This window comes from Macaca thibetana, chromosome 1 (genome assembly GCF_024542745.1).
Source record: "Macaca thibetana thibetana isolate TM-01 chromosome 1, ASM2454274v1, whole genome shotgun sequence".
NCBI classification, from domain to species: domain Eukaryota; kingdom Metazoa; phylum Chordata; class Mammalia; order Primates; family Cercopithecidae; genus Macaca; species Macaca thibetana.
The window spans coordinates 133,776,539-133,795,307 of record NC_065578.1 but is presented as its reverse complement, the minus strand read 5'-3'; the positions used below and the strand labels follow the sequence as shown (position 1 = coordinate 133,795,307).

Here is an 18,769-nt window from a genome sequence, read left to right as displayed (position 1 = left end):
AATCTCACTCACTCTGTGTGTCCTAGAATACTTTTTTTTCATGGTTCATAGTTGGCGTGCATAGAATATCTTTTTAATAATAGATAACACTTATATAGCTTTATTATGTGTCAGGTACTACCTTAGACACTTTAATTGATTTAATTCCTACAACAACTGTTATGAGTAATAGGTACTATCATTATCTCCATTTTATTGGATAAACTGAGGCCATGGAGCTTAAATGACTTTTCCAGGATCACAAAACTAGTAAGTGGCAGAACCAGGATTTTAACCCAACCTGTTTAGCTCCAGGATCCAAACATCTTAACTACTATGATATACTGCCCTCCAAATGTATCCAATGAATGGCCAACCAGTCAGGAAATGTATACCTAATGCTTACTCCCACTAAACAAACTTTTATCCTCAAGAAGCTTACTCTTTTTTTTTTTTTGAGACAGAGTCTCACGCTGCGCCCAGACTGGAGTGCAGTGGCACCATCTCGGCTTACTGCAAACTCCGCCTGCCAGATTCAAGCAATTTTTCTGCTTCAGCCTCCAGAGTAGCTGGGACCACAGGCGCACGCCACCATGCCCACCTAATCTGAAGCTTACATTTTAATTTGGGAAAGAAGTACATGTGAAAAACTACGAACAGAGGTCAAATTTATAAGTAACCAAGAAAGTGCCTTAGCCATTAAGTTTTTTTAAAAAGGAAAGAACACTGGGAAGATTTCATGTAGGTAGGATCTGGGCTTAAATATAGGAAATGATTTAGATAGCTAGAAGGGAGAAGAGGCATTCCAGGCTATGAAATCAACATGGGCCAAATCTTAGAAACAAGGAAGTAAACATCCGTGGAACCCTTATTGAGACTTTCCAAGAGAGGGATGATAAGTATTGGGACAAATTAGGGGGCAGTGATTCAATTATCTGTACATATCATTAATAAAAATGAACACTTATAGGGGACTTACATGTGCCAGGCACATGTTATCTCATTTAATCCTTAAAATAATGCTATAAATAGGTGCTTTATTCACTGGTAAATTAAGAGTTGAGATTTGAAACCAGAGCCCACCTTATCCACCAAAATTCTTCATCATGGGCTTTGGAGTCTGACAGACCCAAAGAGTACAAATCTGCCTGTGTGCCCTTAACTCTTTTTTATTTTTTAGAGACAGGCTTGCTCTGTCACCCAGGCTGGAGTGCAATGGCACGATCTCGGCTCACTGCAACCTCCACCTCCCAGGTTCAAGTGATTCTCCTGCCTCAGCCTCCTGAGTAGCTAGGATTACAGGTGCATGCCACCACGCCCAGCTAATTTCTGTATTTTTAGTAGAGGCATGGTTTCACCATGCTGGCCAGGCTGGTCTTGAACTCCTGACCTCAGGTGATCCGCCCACCTCAGCCTCCCAAAGTGCTAAGATCACAGGTGTGAGCTACCTCGCCCGGCCTTTAATCAAGTTTTAATCTCCCTAGACCATACTTTCCTCACAACTGGGGTAATACTTTCATAGAGCTGTTGTAAAGATTAAACAAAATAATGCATACGAAAATGTTTGGCAAATGGTAAGCACTCAGCTATTGTTACTGTAAGTTTGTAGAAAGTAACTGCAAGTGTCTGAAGGTTTTTGAGCAAGAGTATGAATAACATGGTAAAATAATGTTTGGGGAAGATGAAGGTGATGACATTGTATAGGATATATAGAAAGGGGACAACATCAGTGGCAAAAACTCAGTAAATAGACTCCTAAAATAATCAGGGTCTAATACAAGATAACTCTGAATAAGAATGATGGCAACGAAAATTAAGAAGGAGAGATGAACAGATATGAGACATTATGAAAGAATCTACATAGTTTGGTAACTTACTGGACATAGATATGGAGGGCAAGATAAAACAGCCAAAGATGACTAAAAAGTTTCAATCCTGAGGGATTAGGGGAATGAGGGTCCCAATGATCAAAATCAAAAGTCAAAAGGAAGAGCTAGTTTTGAAAGGAAAAAAATGGTTTGTATTCACATAGGTTTCATTTGGGTACCAATGGGAAAACCACCACCTTGTCTGGAGAGGGAGATAATGTAGTGAACCTTATGTGTATTGAACATGGGAAAAGCTGGCATTAAGATTTACATTGATAAGGACTTTTGGGTATTTACTGGGACCCATTCTTTATTTTCTTCTGCAACATCCTTCCTTTCCTTCTCTACTTCACAAATACCTGTTATTATCACTATTATGTCTCTTGAATTTCATCGTGAAAGAAACAAACAGGGCCGGGCGCGGTGGCTCAAGCCTGTAATCCCAGCACTTTGGGAGGCCGAGACGGGCGGATCACGAGGTCAGGAGATCGAGACCATCCTGGCTAACACGGTGAAACCCCGTCTCTACTAAAAAATACAAAAAACTAGCCGGGCGCGGTGGCGGGCGCCTGTAGTCCCAGCTACTTGGGAGGCTGAGGCAGGAGAATGGCGTGAACCCGGGAGGCGGAGCTTGCAGTGAGCTGAGATCCGGCCACTGCACTCCAGCCTGGGCGGCAGAGCGAGACTCCGTCTCAAAAAAAAAAAAAAAAGAAACAAACAGGATAGGGGCTAAAACTTGCCTAAGACAGAGAGTTCAAGAGCACTTAGAAATCAGCTGGAGGCCAGGCATGGTGGCTCAAGCCTGTATCTCAGCACTTTGGGAGGCTGAGTTGGGAGGATTACCTGAGGCCAGGAGTTTGAAACCAGCCTGGTCAACACAGCAAGACCCTGTCTCTACAAAAGGAAAACTTTCAAAATTAGCCAGTTGTGGTGGCACAGGCCTGTTGCTGCGGCTTTCTGGGGAGGCTGAGACAGAAGGTTGCCTTGAGCCCAGAAGTTCAAGACTACAGTGAGCCACTTTCCCACCACTGCACTCCAGCCAGGGAGACAGAGGGAGACCCTGTCTCACAAAAAGAAAAGGAAATCAGCTGGGGTCAGGGATGGGTGTGGGTTGGGACAGCAACTCTGATCACTCACCATTCCAAGGTGGAGGCTTCCAGTGGGCTGTTTCTTTGCTTGGGTACATAACAGCTCCCCCAAACTGCTGTGCCCATTCCACATCTGGCTGCCACTGCCGAACACCTCTGGGGAGTTAAAGACAAATCCTAGACAAAAGCCTGAACAGTGTGTGGTTCCTGTGTTCCCATTTACTCTCAAGGGGACCCAGGAAGGATGTCCTGTTTTTTTGTTTTGTTTTGTTTTTGAGACGGAGTTTCGCTCTTGTTGCCCAGACTGGAGTGCAATGGCGCGATTTCGGCTCACTGAAACCTCCGCCTCTCGAGTTCAAGCGATTCTCCTGCCTCAGGAGGCGATTCTCCTGCCTCAGCCTCTCAAGTAGCTGAGATTACAGGCATGTGCCACCAAGCCCGGCTAATTTTGTATTTTTAGTAGAGATGGGGTTTCTCCATGTTGGTCAGGATGGTCTCGAACTCCCGACCTCAGATGATCTGCCCGCCTAGGCCTCCCAAAGTGCTGGGATTACTGGCGTGAGCCACCGCGCCCGGCCAGTGTCCTGGATTTTTTAAATGCCAAGTCACTGATCTGAAGTTAATGTAGCTTCGGCAAAATAAGCTGGAACTCTAAAGGTTCAATTCCTACTAACAAATTATTCCTGGAATAACTTCACCCATCACCCCTGGGCATGCAAGGTTGGAATCCTAGCTTCTTTATATTTTCATCATATTGATATTATCAACCAGGTGAACATGAACGTGAGAAAAGTGTTTATTCAAGGTCAACGACAGAGACAGCGCGCATTCTGGCTCTGGCTGAGTTTTACTCAGGTACAGGAGAGGTGCATTCAAATTACGGAAGCTAAAAAGCAGGGTCTCCCACTCCGCTGATTTCACCTCTGGACTGAACGAACTCTAGACCCTCTCCCCTCCCTCGCCAGAGTGGGCGCCACCGCATCTTGTAGCCTAAGAAGTCAGGGATGGACAATGGGGTCACAGTCTTGGGTTATTCTTTTCTGGGGGAGTAAAGCGTCCCCAACCTGAGAAACCCTTGGAGAACGTGTGTCGAGGGCTGCCCTCGATCTCACCTGCTGGGCTGAATCGGCAGTCGGACTCCAGCCCCAGGCCGCAGGACCTGGGCCGCGACGCCCCGGAGGCCGCACACAGCCCTCAGCGCCGCCATCTTACTCCGGCTGCAGACTGCGGGAAGGTGAACCGGGCGGAAGTGACTCCAGCGCGCCTCCTTGTTGGCTTCTCACCTATTCGCACAGTGAAGCCGCCCTTTTGGAAGCTGGCAGGGTCGTTTACCGTCGACCTGACAACATCCGGGTCCTGTGACTCGGCTTCACTTGCGTTTAGATAACGGTGACAGCCATCATCTTTACTGAGGGCGGTTCCTCCCACAGCTCCTGGCTGGCTTTTCTAGGAGCGAGCAAGGGAAAATTGCCGTTCCTGCGAGGGGCAAATACTTCGTGCTCTCTCGCCGAGCCCGCTTGCGCATCTCGGAAACGTGCGGCGCTTCTTTCCCTACTCCCTTCCGCCTTGGCCGCCCTCCCGCTTTAGTCCTGCTCTCGGATTGTATCTGAGCCCTGCCCTTATAGGGTAGCCCCAGGCTTTGCCAATTACCTTCCCATCACTGAATCCAAAAGATCGGAGTCGGGAAAGCCAGCTAATTTCCAGATGTCCTAAATTGAGATTGGAGAAAGGAGCCTAAGTGGGGCTGGGCGGGTCTGAGAGCTCCCGCCAAACCAAAACAAAAAAGAATAGGATTGCCAAGGCCACCGGCATTGGTGGTGCGGAGGGGAGTATCGGGGTGTGTAGGAGCCACCTCATCCCACATGGGGGAATGGAGTCCTCTGGGTGACCCTGACATCCGCCAGGCTTCCCGAACCTACAGAATCATAGACCCAGGAAGCGCCCTTAGAGATGCCTCACACCCCACTTCCGTCCTGCGTCAGCCACTTTTCCCTAACGTCTTTCTGACCCTGCTATAGCCCTCCTGGGTAATGGCCAACAGCATGGAAATGTCGTAGCACCAGGAGTGTGATCCCAATTCTGTATGGACAAAGACTTTTCCAGCCTTAGAGGCTAGTTCCTGTTTTCTCCCTCTGCCTCTAAGCCCAACTCCAGCTGGGCCACCCACCCGTAGAGTCTGTACAACTCTCCAACTCTGAGCCTGGAAAGACGCCTTCCCCAGATATCCCCTAGACAGGATCCCTGGGACACAGCCCACCAGCAGCGCAGCAGGGTGAGGCAGACAGACCAGGAAGCAGAGACGGAGGAATTCTTCACTGCAGAGAAAGAGGGGAAAGCCAGACTTCTGGCCTGGGAATTGACCTAATGGGAACTGTACCAAAGGGTGGGGCCAGATCCTTGGCTGTGGGAACTGACCAGGACCTGGGCTAGACAAGGGAGCTGCCACAGAGCCAGGGCAGAGGTTTGGTCCCTCTGCTCTCCTCATTCCTTGCTCTTTCCCTGGGTCTTCTTTCTGTCTATTGTTGAAACACAGCAAATGTGGCCATGGTGGTGGGGGATGGGAAGGATTGCATTTATTTGCCTTGATCCAGCCTGGGAGAAGTCAGGATAGACTCTGGGTTGCTTGGCCCTGGGGGCAGCTTGAGCTGGGACTGGCGTGGGGGCTCCTGAGGGGCTGCCTAGGACACTGCAGCTTTTGTGCCTTCTCCCGGCTGCCAACACCCCCACACACACTGCTGCAGCCACTCTAAAGCCCTTTGTCTTTCACTGCTTAGTCACCCCCTTTGTCTTCATCTCAAATAGGGGAGTGGAAAGGGGCAGTAGAGTTCTCTGGTGATAGCTCCTCTTGCCCCTGCCCCTTCTGGTCTCCCATCCCTCGTCTGACTCCTCTAGTCCTGGCCCCCTTGGCTTAGAACCAGGGTCAGGCAAGTGGTGGGTCAAGAGGTGGGTCTGGCAGTCACAAGGGGGTGGGTGATCCAGGAAGTGACAGGCACCAGGGCAGGTATTACCAACCTGAGCAGGAAGGGAGGGGGAAAGGAAGTATTCTGACGGATATGATATGCGGGGGACAGGAGGTGACAAAGCAGAGTTAATAGGGGAATAGAGGCAGTAGGAGGTGGTCCACTTCTGGGAAAGGAAAGGGACTGCTGACTGCACTCTCCTTCCTGGGGATTTCCTGGGGAAACAAGCAGCCAGAGGATGGGGTGAGCAGAAATTGCCCCTACTTCTGAACCCTTCCTTGCCTTGAGAGTTCACACCCAAGACCTCTTTTGCGAGTTCCCTCCTATCCAAAGTCAAAGGAATAATTTGCTTCCTTCCCTAACACCACCTCTTCCTCCCCAGCCACTCTCCCACCCCAGGCAATGGATTTCTCCCAGTACCCTAATTTCCCTATAAGCACAATGCTGCCTCCACCCTCTCCCTGCCACAGGGAGAATTAAAAAGAAAAGATTACTAGATATTCCAGGAACCAATGGGTTCTCAGAGCAAGGTGGGGTGGGTGGTGGGAGCCAGGTGGGGATTCCCCCAGACTGATACTGGATGAATCTGGGTTCCTGAGAGCAAGTCTTGCCTATGCTGGGGGCTGGCTGACTTGAGGCTGGGGGAGGGTTTAGGGCAGTTGGGAGTGGGTAGGAGAAGGGCCAAAAGCCTGGGGGAAGCTACTGGGAGCTGGGCCAGGGAAATGGGGAGTCAGGAAGTGGGGAGGGGGAACCCTGGGGGGAAACGGAGGCGGAATGGATGTTCTGGGCTTTGGAGGGGGTGGGTAGTGGTAACTCAGGAAGGGGGATCCTGAGGGAGAGAAGGGACGTTAGAAAAGAGGAGGTGCCACCCTAGATCAGCCTATAAAAGGAAAAGTCGTTAACCCCTCCTGCCTTGTCATCTGCCGCCTCCAGTACGTTCATTCCAAGCAGGATCATCCTACCTTTGGGCAGTCAACTCCCTGATCACTTGTCTCCTTGCCTCCCCCATTGCTCTGCCTCTTTTACTCTTCCCAGTTGCTCAGTTCTATCCTGAGCCATGTCAAGTTACCTCCTTTCTTTGTTCTTCCCTCTTGATGTCTCCTTACCTGTTCCCTACCCTCTTTTCTCAGGCAGTTCACTCAGTCCCCGCAGCCCTGGAAACCAGCCACTAGGGCCAAAGGGCAGCATGAGGGAGCCTTGAGAAAAGAGAGGCCATGCTAGGTTAGACTATAAGAGCAGAAATTCTCCCAGGACCGTGATCCTATCTGTGCATGCTGGCCAGGCCCTTTCCCTCACTCTCTGCGTCTCCTGGGGCTCTGTCCCACCAAAAAGGGAAAGAGACAGCTGAGGGCTGATTGTGGAGTTTGGGAAAAGGCTATGTCATCAGCTGGCCCAGTGCCTATTATCCATTCGACTGCTAGAGATTCCCCTCCCCTGGGCAAGTCCCATTTTTTTGGGAAGCGATGATACACCCATCTGAGTCCCACCGACAGAGCTCAGCTGAGTGGCTTAGAGATCAGCCAATCAATCGCAGAGGCTCACCATGCTTAAAAGAGCTGGCGCGGAGAGAGGCTGGGGAGAACCCACAGGGAGACCCACAGACACATAGGCACGAGAGAGACAGAGGAGGAAAGAGAGACAAAGGCACAGCGGAAGAAGGCAGAGACAGGGCAGGCACAGAGCGGCCCAGACAGAGTCCTCCTACAGAGGGAGAGGCCAGAGAAGCTGCAGAAGACACAGGCAGGGAAAGACAAAGATTCAGGAAAGGAGGGCTCAGGAGGAGAGTTTGGAGAAGCCAGACCCCTGGGCGCCTCTCCCAAGCCCAAGGACTAAGTTTTCTCCATTTCCTTTAAAGGTCCCCAGCCCTTCTGAAAACTGCCTCTGACCTTGGCAGGAGTCCAAGCCCCCAGGCTAACAGAGAGGAGCTTTCCAAAGCTAGGGTGTGGAGGACTTGGTGCCCCAGACGGCCTCAGTCCTTCCCAGCTCCAGTACCAGTGCCATGTCCCAGACAGGCGCGCATCCCGGGAGGGGCTTGGCGGGGCGCTGGCTGTGGGGAGCCCAACCCTGCCTCCTGCTCCCCATTGTGCCGCTCTCCTGGCTGGTGTGGCCGCTTCTGCTACTGCTGGCCTCTCTCCTGCCCTCGGCCTGGCTGGCCAGCCCCCTCCCCCGGGAGGAGGAGATCGTGTTTCCAGAGAAGCTCAACGGCAGCGTCCTGCCTGGCTCGGGCGCCCCTGCCAGGCTGTTGTGCCGCTTGCAGGCCTTTGGGGAGACGCTGCTACTAGAGCTGGAGCAGGACTCCGGCGTGCAGGTCGAGGGGCTGACAGTGCAGTACCTGGGCCAGACGCCTGAGCTGCTGGGTGGAGCAGAGCCTGGCACCTACCTGACTGGCACCATCAATGGAGATCCGGAGTCGGTGGCATCTCTGCACTGGGATGGGGGAGCCCTGTTAGGGGTGTTACAGTATCGGGGGGCTGAACTCCACCTCCAGCCCCTGGAGGGAGGCACCCCTAACTCCGCTGGGGGACCTGGGGCTCACATCCTACGCCGGAAGAGTCCTGCCAGCGGCCAAGGTCCCATGTGCAACGTCAAGGCTCCTCCTGGAAGCCCCAGCCCCAGACCCCGAAGAGCCAAGGTAGGCAGCCCTGGAGTCTGTGTCCTGCGGTGTCCTCCCGCCATGTCTGTCCTACTGACCCCTATTCACCCTCTCTCCACCCACTTCCACTTCTGGCCATTCTGCTTCCCTCCCTTCTGCCTGCCTTTCCTCTTTCCATGAGCCTCCTTTCTTGGTAAGGCTCAGGCCTCTCCCCTTCACCCTTCTCCTAGCCAGACCCACCGAGGGTTCTCAGAGGTGGGTCAGAGACTCTGGGCTGGGAATAACTGCTCCCCCTCCCCACCCCACCCCTTCCTGGCCATGGCATCTCCTACTGGCACAGTCCCCAGCAGTAAAGGTCTCCTAACAGCGCCTTGGCCTTGGCTCTTTTCTCTGCCCCAAATTTGATTTTCATCCCTCACCCCCAGCTAAAGGAGTGAGATTTGAGGCCCTAGGGCTTGGTGTCTGGCTTCTGATGCTGCCTTTAAAATCACTGTGGCAAACTGCAAACTAGGGCAGGAGTGGCGAGAGAGGGAGGGTATCCCATACCTCCTTCTGGTCAATCCCCTTCCCACACTGTGGCCGGACTGCGAGGCTGCCTGAAGCTCCATCCTTTCCTCCCTCCCACTCCTGGTCTCCCGCTTCTTCCCTTCCCTCCTCCCTCCTCCCTCTCTAGCTTTAATCCAGACCAGACGCTCCCCCCACACCCGCCACGCTGAGCTCTGGCCCTGGCCCTAGCTGCTGACTGAATCGTTCCTCCAACCACACAGGGCAGACACGTTGCAGCCCAGCCCTCTAGCCCTGGTCCCATAGGTCCCAGCCACACTCAGGCCTGGAGAACCCCAAAGTGCCTCTTGACGGCAGTCCAAGCGGCTCTCACCTCTGGGGCTCCCGCAGCCCTGGGATGTGGCGTCCCCTTCTCCTCCCCTTCTTAGAACCAGCTGCTGACTCCTCAGAGTTACCAGAAAAGCCCTGGGATTTGGTGTTGGGGGAAGGGCCCAACCAAGACCAGCCAGGAGTCAGGAATCCCGGGGTGGGGGTGGGGGGGAGGTGGGGGGTGGGCAGCTGACTATGCTGAGTTCAAGACCCAGGAAGTGAGGGATTGCAGAATCGACCAACCCATGGGTCTGAGAGGCTATTTCAGGTTCTTCCTCTCCCTTTTTCTCTCCAGCGCTTTGCTTCACTGAGTAGATTCGTGGAGACGCTGGTGGTAGCAGATGACAAGATGGCCGCATTCCACGGTGCGGGGCTAAAGCGCTACCTGCTAACAGTGATGGCAGCAGCGGCCAAGGCCTTCAAGCACCCAAGCATCCGCAATCCTGTCAGCTTGGTGGTGACTCGGCTAGTGATCCTGGGGTCAGGCGAGGAGGGGCCCCAAGTGGGGCCCAGTGCTGCCCAGACCCTGCGCAGCTTCTGTGCCTGGCAGCGGGGCCTCAACACCCCTGAGGACTCGGACCCTGACCACTTTGACACAGCCATTCTGTTTACCCGTCAGGTGAGGCCCCAGTCAGCACCGCAGGCCATGCACTGCACAATTCTAAGAAGCACCACTACATAGACTATGATGCAAATGATATTCCTGGAGTTGTGTGACATGGTGCCTTGCCCCAGCCACACTGCCATGTGTGGCTACCTAGGCCCTGACAGTGCTGGGTCCTCAGTGCCCAGGTCCCTAGGAATCTAGATCTCAACCCAATGGACCCAGGTGTCTTGGCTGTCTATGCACCTTCTATGATCCCTCTCCACAGGACCTGTGTGGAGTCTCCACTTGCGACACACTGGGTATGGCTGATGTGGGCACCGTGTGTGACCCGGCTCGGAGCTGTGCTATCGTGGAGGATGATGGGCTCCAGTCGGCCTTCACTGCAGCTCATGAACTGGGTAAAGTGGGGGTGGATGAGAACGGTATTAGGGAGGAGAAGGTGGGGGAGGGGGTACTAAGTTCACCACAGTGTTAATGGGGGCCCCAAGGTATTCTTCCCTTAGGCCTAGGTATAGGGCTATTACTCCTCTCTGCTCCAGGTGTAGACATACATTTACATTTTTCTATTAAATTAGTTGGTAGAAACTACTGTGATCTCTCTCTCTCTCTCTTTCTCTGTGTGTGTGTGTGTGTGTATTTGGAGGGGAAGTCAGAGAGGGAATGGGTGGGGTCACAGTTGGGAATGTTGGCTATAAGGAAAAATGGATAGGGAGGGGCCCAGAGTATATTTTGGGGAAGAGGAGACAGAGAAAGAGATGGGGCTACATACTGGGAGCCCTGAGAGTACCAGAAAGAAAGGGACTGGGGGCAGGGTGAGTGGGGAATGGATCTGATCATCCACAGCTGCAGCCAGATTTATGATGGAGTCCCTCAGGGCATGAGGAAGGGACCCTCAGATCCTATCAGGGCCTCTGCTCCCACAGGTCATGTCTTCAACATGCTCCATGACAATTCCAAGCCATGCATCAGTTTGAATGGGCCTTTGAGCACCTCTCGCCATGTCATGGCCCCTGTGATGGCTCATGTGGATCCTGAGGAGCCCTGGTCCCCCTGCAGTGCCCGCTTCATCACTGACTTCCTGGACAATGGCTATGGTAAGCAGATGGCACTTACCTTTCCCTGGGTAGGACTCAATTCCTGTCCTCCAGGGCACTCTCACTTCTGCTGCATCCTGCATGGGCCAAATTGCCTCCCCCAAGTGTGCTTCCTCTGCAGTGTGGGAAGGGGTGAGAAATGCTGCTGTCTTTGTGTAGTTCTCACTTCCTCCCAGAATAAATAGCATAGCTAGAGGAGGTGAATTTTGGCTCAGTAGAATTAGAACGGACCTTCTGAGGGCCAGAACTGTCCACCACTGGAATGGGCTGGCTGTGAAGGATGTGATTACCTTGTCACGCAGTGAGGTATGCAAGAATAGCAGGATGACTGCCACTAGGCAGAGATGTTGATGAGAAGCAAACTCAGGTATTCTATAGTTGGTTAGAATAGGCAGAACTGAGTTCCTGTCATTATTCCATTTTGTTTGTTTGTTTTTAAAATAGAGATGAGGTCTCACTGTGTTGCCTGGGCTGGTCTCGAACTCTTAGGCTCAAGCAATCCTCCCACCTCAGCCTTCCAAAGTGCTGCGATTACAGGCATTGAGCAACCATGCCTGGCCTCTTATTCTGTTCTTTAAGCAGGTGTAGATGTGTGACTGTAAGTTACTTCACCTCTCTGTGTTTGTAGTTGATATGTCAGATAAGTATAATAGTGGTACCTATCTCATAGGTATTTGCCATGGTTAAATACATGCTGCTTAAGCATTTAGCCAATGTTCATCACATAATAAGCATCCAATAAATTATAGTTGCCCATTAAAGCCTCTTACAGGGCTAGGCACAGTGGCTTACACCTGTAATCCCAATGCTTTGGGAGGCTGAGGTGGGAGGATTGCTTGAGACCAGGAGTTTGAGATTAGCCTAGACAACATAGCAAGACCTTATGGCAACAAAAAATTCCAAAAAATTAGCTGGACATGGCACATGCCTGTAATCCCAGCTACTTAGGAGCCCAAGGCAGGAAGTTTGCTTGAGCCCAGAAGTTTGAGGCTGTAGTGAGCCATGATCATGCCACTCTACTGCAGCCTGAGTGACAGAGCAAGACTCTGTCTCTGAAAAAAAAAAAAAAAAAAAAAAAGTAAGTAATTAAAATATAAATTATAAATTTAAAAAATTTTTAATTCTCTTATAGTCCTAGGATTGTTTTTATAGGCTCCATCAGGCCCCAGGGAGCCTAAGCTTTCTGCTGGCAATCCTGAATGCTCCCCTCAGCCCGTTGCTGACTTTGTGTCCCAACCCCCTTCTCAGGGCACTGTCTCTTAGATAAACCAGAGGCTCCATTGCATCTGCCCGTGACTTTCCCTGGCAAGGACTATGATGCTGACCGCCAGTGCCAGCTGACCTTTGGGCCCGACTCACGCCATTGTCCACAGCTGCCACCGCCCTGTGCTGCCCTCTGGTGCTCTGGCCACCTCAATGGCCATGCCATGTGCCAGACCAAACACTCGCCCTGGGCCGATGGCACACCCTGCGGGCCCGCACAAGCCTGCATGGGTGGTCGCTGCCTCCACATGGACCAGCTCCAGGACTTCAATGTGAGATCCTAGGGCAGGGGTGGGGTAAAGGGCCCCGGGGTGTGGGGACCAGCCCTAAGCCCGGGAGAGAGTTCACTTATGCCCCACTTCCATTCTGTGCCTTTGCAGACTCCACAGGCTGGTGGCTGGGGTCCCTGGGGACCATGGGGTGACTGCTCTCGGACCTGTGGGGGTGGTGTCCAGTTCTCCTCCCGAGACTGCACTAGGCCTGTCCCCCGGAATGGTGGCAAGTACTGTGAGGGCCGCCGCACCCGCTTCCGCTCCTGCAACACTGAGGACTGCCCAACTGGCTCAGGTGAGGAGTAGCAGGGATGGGAGCCCTTGGGAGGGGACAGTAGAGCAGGAAGGACTGTCCCTTGAGTGCAAGACAAAGGGGGTGTTGATTCCCCTGCTGTTGTGGGGAGTGCCTTTAACCTCTGGGAATTGTCCTTGGCCGTCTGTGGGGAAGAGCAGAGCTGTGCTGTCTAGAGCTCTCAGGGGCTGGGTGGAGGGGTGTGGGGTGATGTGAGGAAGGAGGGGCTCTGACTGTTTTACCCCTCCAGCCCTGACCTTCCGCGAGGAACAGTGTGCTGCCTACAACCACCGCACCGACCTCTTCAAGAGCTTCCCAGGGCCCATGGACTGGGTTCCTCGCTACACAGGTGTGGCCCCCCAAGACCAGTGCAAACTCACCTGCCAGGCCCGGGCACTGGGCTACTACTACGTGCTGGAGCCACGGGTGAGGGTCAGGACACCCCCAGGCCCTGTCTATGGTCACACCCCCGCCCCGTGCTCCCTCTGCTTTCTGATGACAAAGATCCCCCAAAGGAACCCTGTTCCCACAGCCATGCCAGCCCAGTCCAGGATTCCACTCAGACTTATCTGTACATAGATATCAGGAAAACAAGCCCCAGACTCCAGATACTTGGCCAGTAGGTCCCTCTAGCCTATCCTATTTCCTGTGGTTTATTTTCCTCTGACTCCCCATCTTCTAGTGCTGCATTTGGTGAGAATGGAATGTGTGGCCTTTGCGGCAAGTCCTTGACCCTTCTTCCATGGGCTTCTCTGTCAAATTATAGTGTTGGCCTCATTCAGCTCCTGAACAGCCAGCCCTCAATGGACAGGCCTTCTGGAGATGACTGAAGTCCCTACACTCCGTCTCTGTGATAGGGTGGTGGGTTGAAGGCTGCACAAAGAAAAACAAGCCCTAGGAGCATTTTGCTCCCTTCGCCCCAACCTGAGAATTTCTACAGGCTGGTTGCCCTCTAGCGTCCATTTAGGGACAGTGCCATGAAGGTTTAGGGCTTGGTGCTAGGACCAGACAGACCTGCACTTCCCATCTTGGCTCCTCTGCTTGCCATTTGTGTGGCTTTTGGACAGGTTCCTTAACCTTTCTAAACCTCAACATTCCATCCCTAAAAACCTCAAATAGTGGTGGTGAGATTTACGTTTGTGTTTGTAAAACACTTAGCATGCTATGTGATTCATACTCAGTGCTCTGAAAATGCTGGCTAGATGTTATATGTGATAATAATTATTATTGTTATGATTATCACCCACATGGTGCCTGGCACTCACCCATCTACATCCCCTACTTCATCCAACTTTTCCGACATCCCTTCCCTGATGGGACATGGGTCTTGTTTGACTTACCAACCAACCCCTCTTGACTTAGGAGGAACCTTCGGCATTGTTCTTTCTCTTCTCCTCAGGTGGTAGATGGGACCCCCTGTTCCCCGGACAGCTCCTCGGTCTGTGTCCAGGGCCGCTGCATCCATGCTGGCTGTGACCGCATCATTGGCTCCAAGAAGAAGTTTGACAAGTGCATGGTGTGCGGAGGGGACGGTTCTGGCTGCAGCAAGCAGTCAGGCTCTTTCAAAAAATTCAGGTTCTTTCACCATCATTCCTCCCTCTACCTTCCTGGACATTCTGGGTCCTGGGGATGCAGAGGGGAACTCAGCACTGTTTCTACTCTCAAAGAGCTCACAGTCTAGCGGGAGATAGATGAGTAGGCAGCTACAGTGAAGTGTCCCATGTGTTCATCCGAGGTCGGAACAGGGTGTTGTGAGTGCCCTTGTGGACATCAGGGAAGGCTTCCTTGGAGGTGACCTCTGAGCTGAGTCTCAGAAGGAGGGTAGGAATTAGACAGGTACCAAGGAAGTGGGACTTGGAAGGGCACCTCAATAAGGGGGCAGTGGGTATAAAGGTCCAGAGATAAGAGGCAAAAGGGCACATGTGCATGTAGCTCTGATCCAGACTGAACAGCTCATATAGGATAGGGGTGACAACCATCTACACATGTACACACATGCAGTCACATAAACACAGCTCAGAAAGCTGAGGGGATTCAGGTGATCCTGAGCTCTCCATCTACTCCTTCCACACAGGTACGGATACAACAGTGTGGTCACTATCCCCGCAGGGGCCACCCACATTCTTGTCCGGCAGCAGGGAAACCCTGGCCACCGGAGCATCTACTTGGCCCTGAAGCTGCCAGATGGCTCCTATGCCCTCAATGGTGAATACACACTGATGCCCTCCCCCACAGATGTGGTACTACCTGGGGCAGTCAGCTTGCGCTACAGCGGAGCCACTGCAGCCTCAGAGACACTGTCAGGCCATGGGCCACTGGCCCAGCCTTTGACACTGCAAGTCCTAGTGGCTGGCAACCCCCAGGATGCACGCCTCCGATACAGCTTCTTTGTGCCACGGCCAACCCCTTCAACACCACGCCCCACTCCCCAGGACTGGCTGCACCGAAGAGCACAGATTCTGGAGATCCTTCGGCGGCGCCCCTGGGCGGGCAGGAAATAACCTCACTATCCCGGCTGCCCTTTCTGGGCACCGGGGCCTCGGACTTAGCTGGGAGAAAGAGAGAGCTTCTGTTGCTGCCTCATGCTAAGACTCAGTGGGGAGGGGCTGCGGGCGTGAGACCTGCCCCTCCTCTCACCCTAATGTGCAGGCTGGCCCTGCCCTGGTTTCCTGCCCTGGGAGGCAGTGACGGGTTAGTGGATGGAAGGGGCTGACAGACAGCCCTCCATCTAAACTGCCCCCCCTGCCCTGCGGGTCACAGGAGGGAGGGGGAAGGCAGGGTGGGCCTGGGCCCCAGTTGTATTTATTTAGTATTTATTCACTTTTATTTAGCACCAGGGAAGGGAACAAGGACTAGGGTCCAGGGGAACCTGACCCCTGACCCCTCATAGCCCTCACCCTGGGGCTAGGAAATCCAGGGTGGTGATGATAGGTATAAGTGGCGCGCGCGCGCGCATGTGTGTGTGTGTGTGTGTGTGAAAATGTGTGTGTGCTTATGTATGAGGTACAACCTGTTCTGCTTTCCTCTTCCTGAATTTTATTTTTTGGGAAAAGAAAAGGGTAGTAGGGTGGGCCTTCAGGGAGTGAGGGATTATCTTTTTTTTTTTTCTTTCTTTCTTTCTTTTTTTTTTTTTTTTTGAGACAGAATCTCCCTCTGTCGCCCAGGCTGGAGTGCAATGGCACAGTCTCGGCTCACTGCATCCTCCGCCTCCCAGGTTCAAGTGATTCTCATGCCTCAGCCTCCTGAGTAGCTGGGATTACAGGCTTCCGCCACTACGCCCTGGCTAATTTTTTTTTTTTTTTAAGACAGAGTCTCGCTGTTGTCACCAGGGCTGGAGTGCAATGGCGTGATTTCAGCCCACTGCAACCTCCGCCACCCAGGTTCCAGCAATTCTCCTGCCTCAGCCTCCCAAGTAGCTGAGATTACAGTCACCCACCACCATGCTCGGCTAATTTTTGTATTTTTAGTAGAGACGGGGTTTCACCATGTTGGCCAGCCTGGTCTCGAACTCCTGACCTCAGTTGATCCACCTGCCTTCGTCTCCCAAAGTGCTGGGATTACAGGTGTGAGCCACTGCGCCCGGCCATGCCCAGCTAATTTTTGTATTTTTAGTAGAGACAGGGTTTCGCCACGTGGCCAGGCTGCTCTTGAACTCCTGACCTCAGCTAATCCACCTGCCTCGGCCTCCCAAAGTGCTGGGATTACAGGTGTGAGTCACCACGCCCGGTACATATTTTTAAAATCTAAATTGAATTTTGCTATTTATATGATCCTTTTGGAGTCAGACAGATGTGGTTGCATCCTAACTCCATGTCTCTGAGCATTAGATTTCTCATTTGCCAATAATAAGACCTCCCTTAGAAGTTTGTTGTGAGGATTAAATAATGTAAATAAAGAACTAGCATAATGCTCAGCATCTAGTAAGTGCTTAACAAATGGCAGCGCTGTTACTTACTATTATCAAATATCTGTCCACATCCACTCTCTATATGCACTTGAAGGTGGCAAAGATCCACATCCACGGTGCCTGCCTTTATCCTCAGGGTCTGTTCCTTTGGTTGGCAGACCCCTATCCTGGGTTCTGAGGGACCAACAGAGAAAGGAAAATTTCATCCCTCACCTCTGGAGGTTCCCAATCACAGGAAGGAGACATAGTAAACACATGGCTACAAATACAATTGACAAGAACATGAAGGTGCAGGATGACAAGAACAGATAACAAGAACAACTGCATCAACACAAATGAGTACTTAGTAATAAGGGTGATAGTTGAGGGGTCTGGGTTTCACAACAGTAGAAAGAGCATTGGAGTGGGAGCCAGCGGGTCTGGATTCGATTTGGGGCTCGGCATCTTATTAGCTGAGTGGTGTTGGGTAAGTCACTGATGCTAAGCCTTAGATTGCTCATATGGGACTAATAGTATCTACTCCCACAGAGTTGTTCTGGGAACAAATGCTAGAATATTTTCAAAATAGTAAAGGTTATAGCCATGGCCATGTGAGAGGTTACCCCTGTGACTACCTGAAGATGGAATGGGGTCTCCAGAATCTGCCAGTATAAACTCAGCAGAATGCCTAGAAGATGTGAGATTATAATAAAATTTCATAAAACAAAAACAGCCGGGCACGGTGGCTCACACGTGTAATCCCAACACTTGGGGAGGCCGAGGTGGGCAGATCACAAGGTCAGGAGATTGAGACCATCCTGGCTAACATGGTAAAACCCCGTGTCTCCTAAAAATACAAAAAAAATTAGCCGGGCGTGGTGACGAGTGCCTGTAGTCCCAGGTACTCGGGAGACTGAGGCAGGAGAATGGTGTGAACCTGGGAGGCGGAGCTTGCAGTGAGCCGAGATCGCACCACTGCACTCTAGCCTGGGCAACAGAGCGAGACTCCGTCTCAAAACAAAAACAAAAACAAAAAACAGGACGTGGTTTGGCAGGAAATAGGCAAGAAGGATAACCTGGAAAAGGATCTGAGGTGAGGGAGCCAGGTGCCCCAAAATGGCAGAATACCTGATGCCCGAGGAGAGGGAGGGACTAAATTTTCCCTTTGGGCAAGGTGCATTTGCTTGAGAATTTGGGGCTGGATGAGATGGCTGACGCCTGTAATCCCAGTACTTTGGCAGGAGGATTTCTTGAGGCCAGGAGGTTGGGACCAACCTGGGCAACATAGAAAGATTCCATCTCTACCAAAAAAAAAAAAAAAAAAAAGATTGAAAAATTAGCTGGGCGTGGTGGCACCTGCAGTCCCAGCTACTTGGAAGGCTAAAATAGGAGGATTGCTTGAGCCCAGGAGTTCGAGGCTATGGTAAGCTATGATCGTGCCGCTATACTCCAGCCTGGGTGAGAGACCAAAACACCAACTCAATAAAACAAACAAAAGGGGGCCAGGCATGGTGGCTCACACCTGTAATCTCAGCACTTTGGGAGGCTGAGGTGGGTGGATCACCTGAGGTCAGGGGTTAAAGACCAGCCAGGCCAACATGGTGAAACCCCATCTCTACTAAATAAACTACAAAAAATTAGCCAGGTGTGGTGGCAAGTGCCTGTAGCCCCAGCTACTCGTGAGGCTGAGGCAGGAGGATTGCTTGAACCTGGGAGGTGGAGGTTGCCGTGAGCTGAAATTGCACCACTGCACTCCAGCCTGGGTGGTAGAGTGAGACTCCATCTCAAAAAAAAAAAAAAAAAAAAACAAAAACAAAAAACTTGGGCAGTCCTGCGTGTGTCATGGATGGAACAGGGATGGGCAAGGGTGGTAGGTAGACCCTGCAAGAATTTGGAGTTTTGAGAGGCAGAAGCAAGACTGCTAGGGATTGGGGAAGCTACTTGATGTGGGGTTGAGGGAGAAATTATAGGTAAAGAAGACCCTGAGGTGGAGG

The 18,769-nt window shown here is 52.0% G+C and overlaps 3 protein-coding genes across 6 annotated transcripts in view; 2 read left to right on the top strand and 1 right to left on the bottom strand.

Annotated features, from left to right (window-relative positions):
* Nucleotides 1-18,769, top strand: part of PFDN2 (prefoldin subunit 2) — a 184,729-nt gene that overhangs the window by 81,674 nt on the left and 84,286 nt on the right. Inside the window, exon 1 of one of the 4 annotated variants that reach the window (XM_050759545.1) lies at nt 9,530-9,536. The exons of the other annotated variants lie outside the window; for them this stretch is intronic. The gene's annotated coding sequence lies outside the window, so the exon portion shown is untranslated. Of the gene's footprint in view, nt 1-9,529; nt 9,537-18,769 lie in introns of those variants that run through there. 4 annotated transcript variants of the gene reach the window in all.
* LOC126935729 (protoporphyrinogen oxidase) overlaps nt 1-18,769 on the bottom strand; it is a 50,102-nt gene that overhangs the window by 8,542 nt on the left and 22,791 nt on the right. Inside the window, exons 7-8 of the mRNA XM_050757517.1 lie at nt 4,048-4,156; nt 2,985-3,091 (exon numbers count right to left, since the gene is read on the bottom strand). Coding sequence (XP_050613474.1) covers nt 2,985-3,091; nt 4,048-4,156 — 216 coding nt within the window. The remainder of the gene's footprint in view (nt 1-2,984; nt 3,092-4,047; nt 4,157-18,769) is intronic.
* ADAMTS4 (ADAM metallopeptidase with thrombospondin type 1 motif 4) lies at nt 7,321-16,796 on the top strand. The gene is made up of 9 exons (XM_050757492.1): nt 7,321-8,527; nt 9,657-9,980; nt 10,234-10,366; nt 10,892-11,062; nt 12,311-12,597; nt 12,706-12,892; nt 13,140-13,315; nt 14,289-14,464; nt 14,964-16,796. The coding sequence occupies exons 1-9, from the start codon at nt 7,895-7,897 to the stop codon at nt 15,388-15,390; spliced, it is 2,514 nt and encodes an 837-aa protein (XP_050613449.1). The 5' UTR covers nt 7,321-7,894; the 3' UTR covers nt 15,391-16,796.

Coding starts and splice junctions, on each gene's coding strand:
- ADAMTS4 (XM_050757492.1), top strand. CDS start 7,895: ATGTCCCAGACAGGCGCGCATCCCGGGAGGGGCTTGGCGGGGCGCTGG. Junction 12,598..12,705: donor ACCAGCTCCAGGACTTCAAT/GTGAGATCCTAG, acceptor GTGCCTTTGCAG/ACTCCACAGGCTGGTGGCTG. Junction 13,316..14,288: donor ACTACGTGCTGGAGCCACGG/GTGAGGGTCAGG, acceptor TCTTCTCCTCAG/GTGGTAGATGGGACCCCCTG.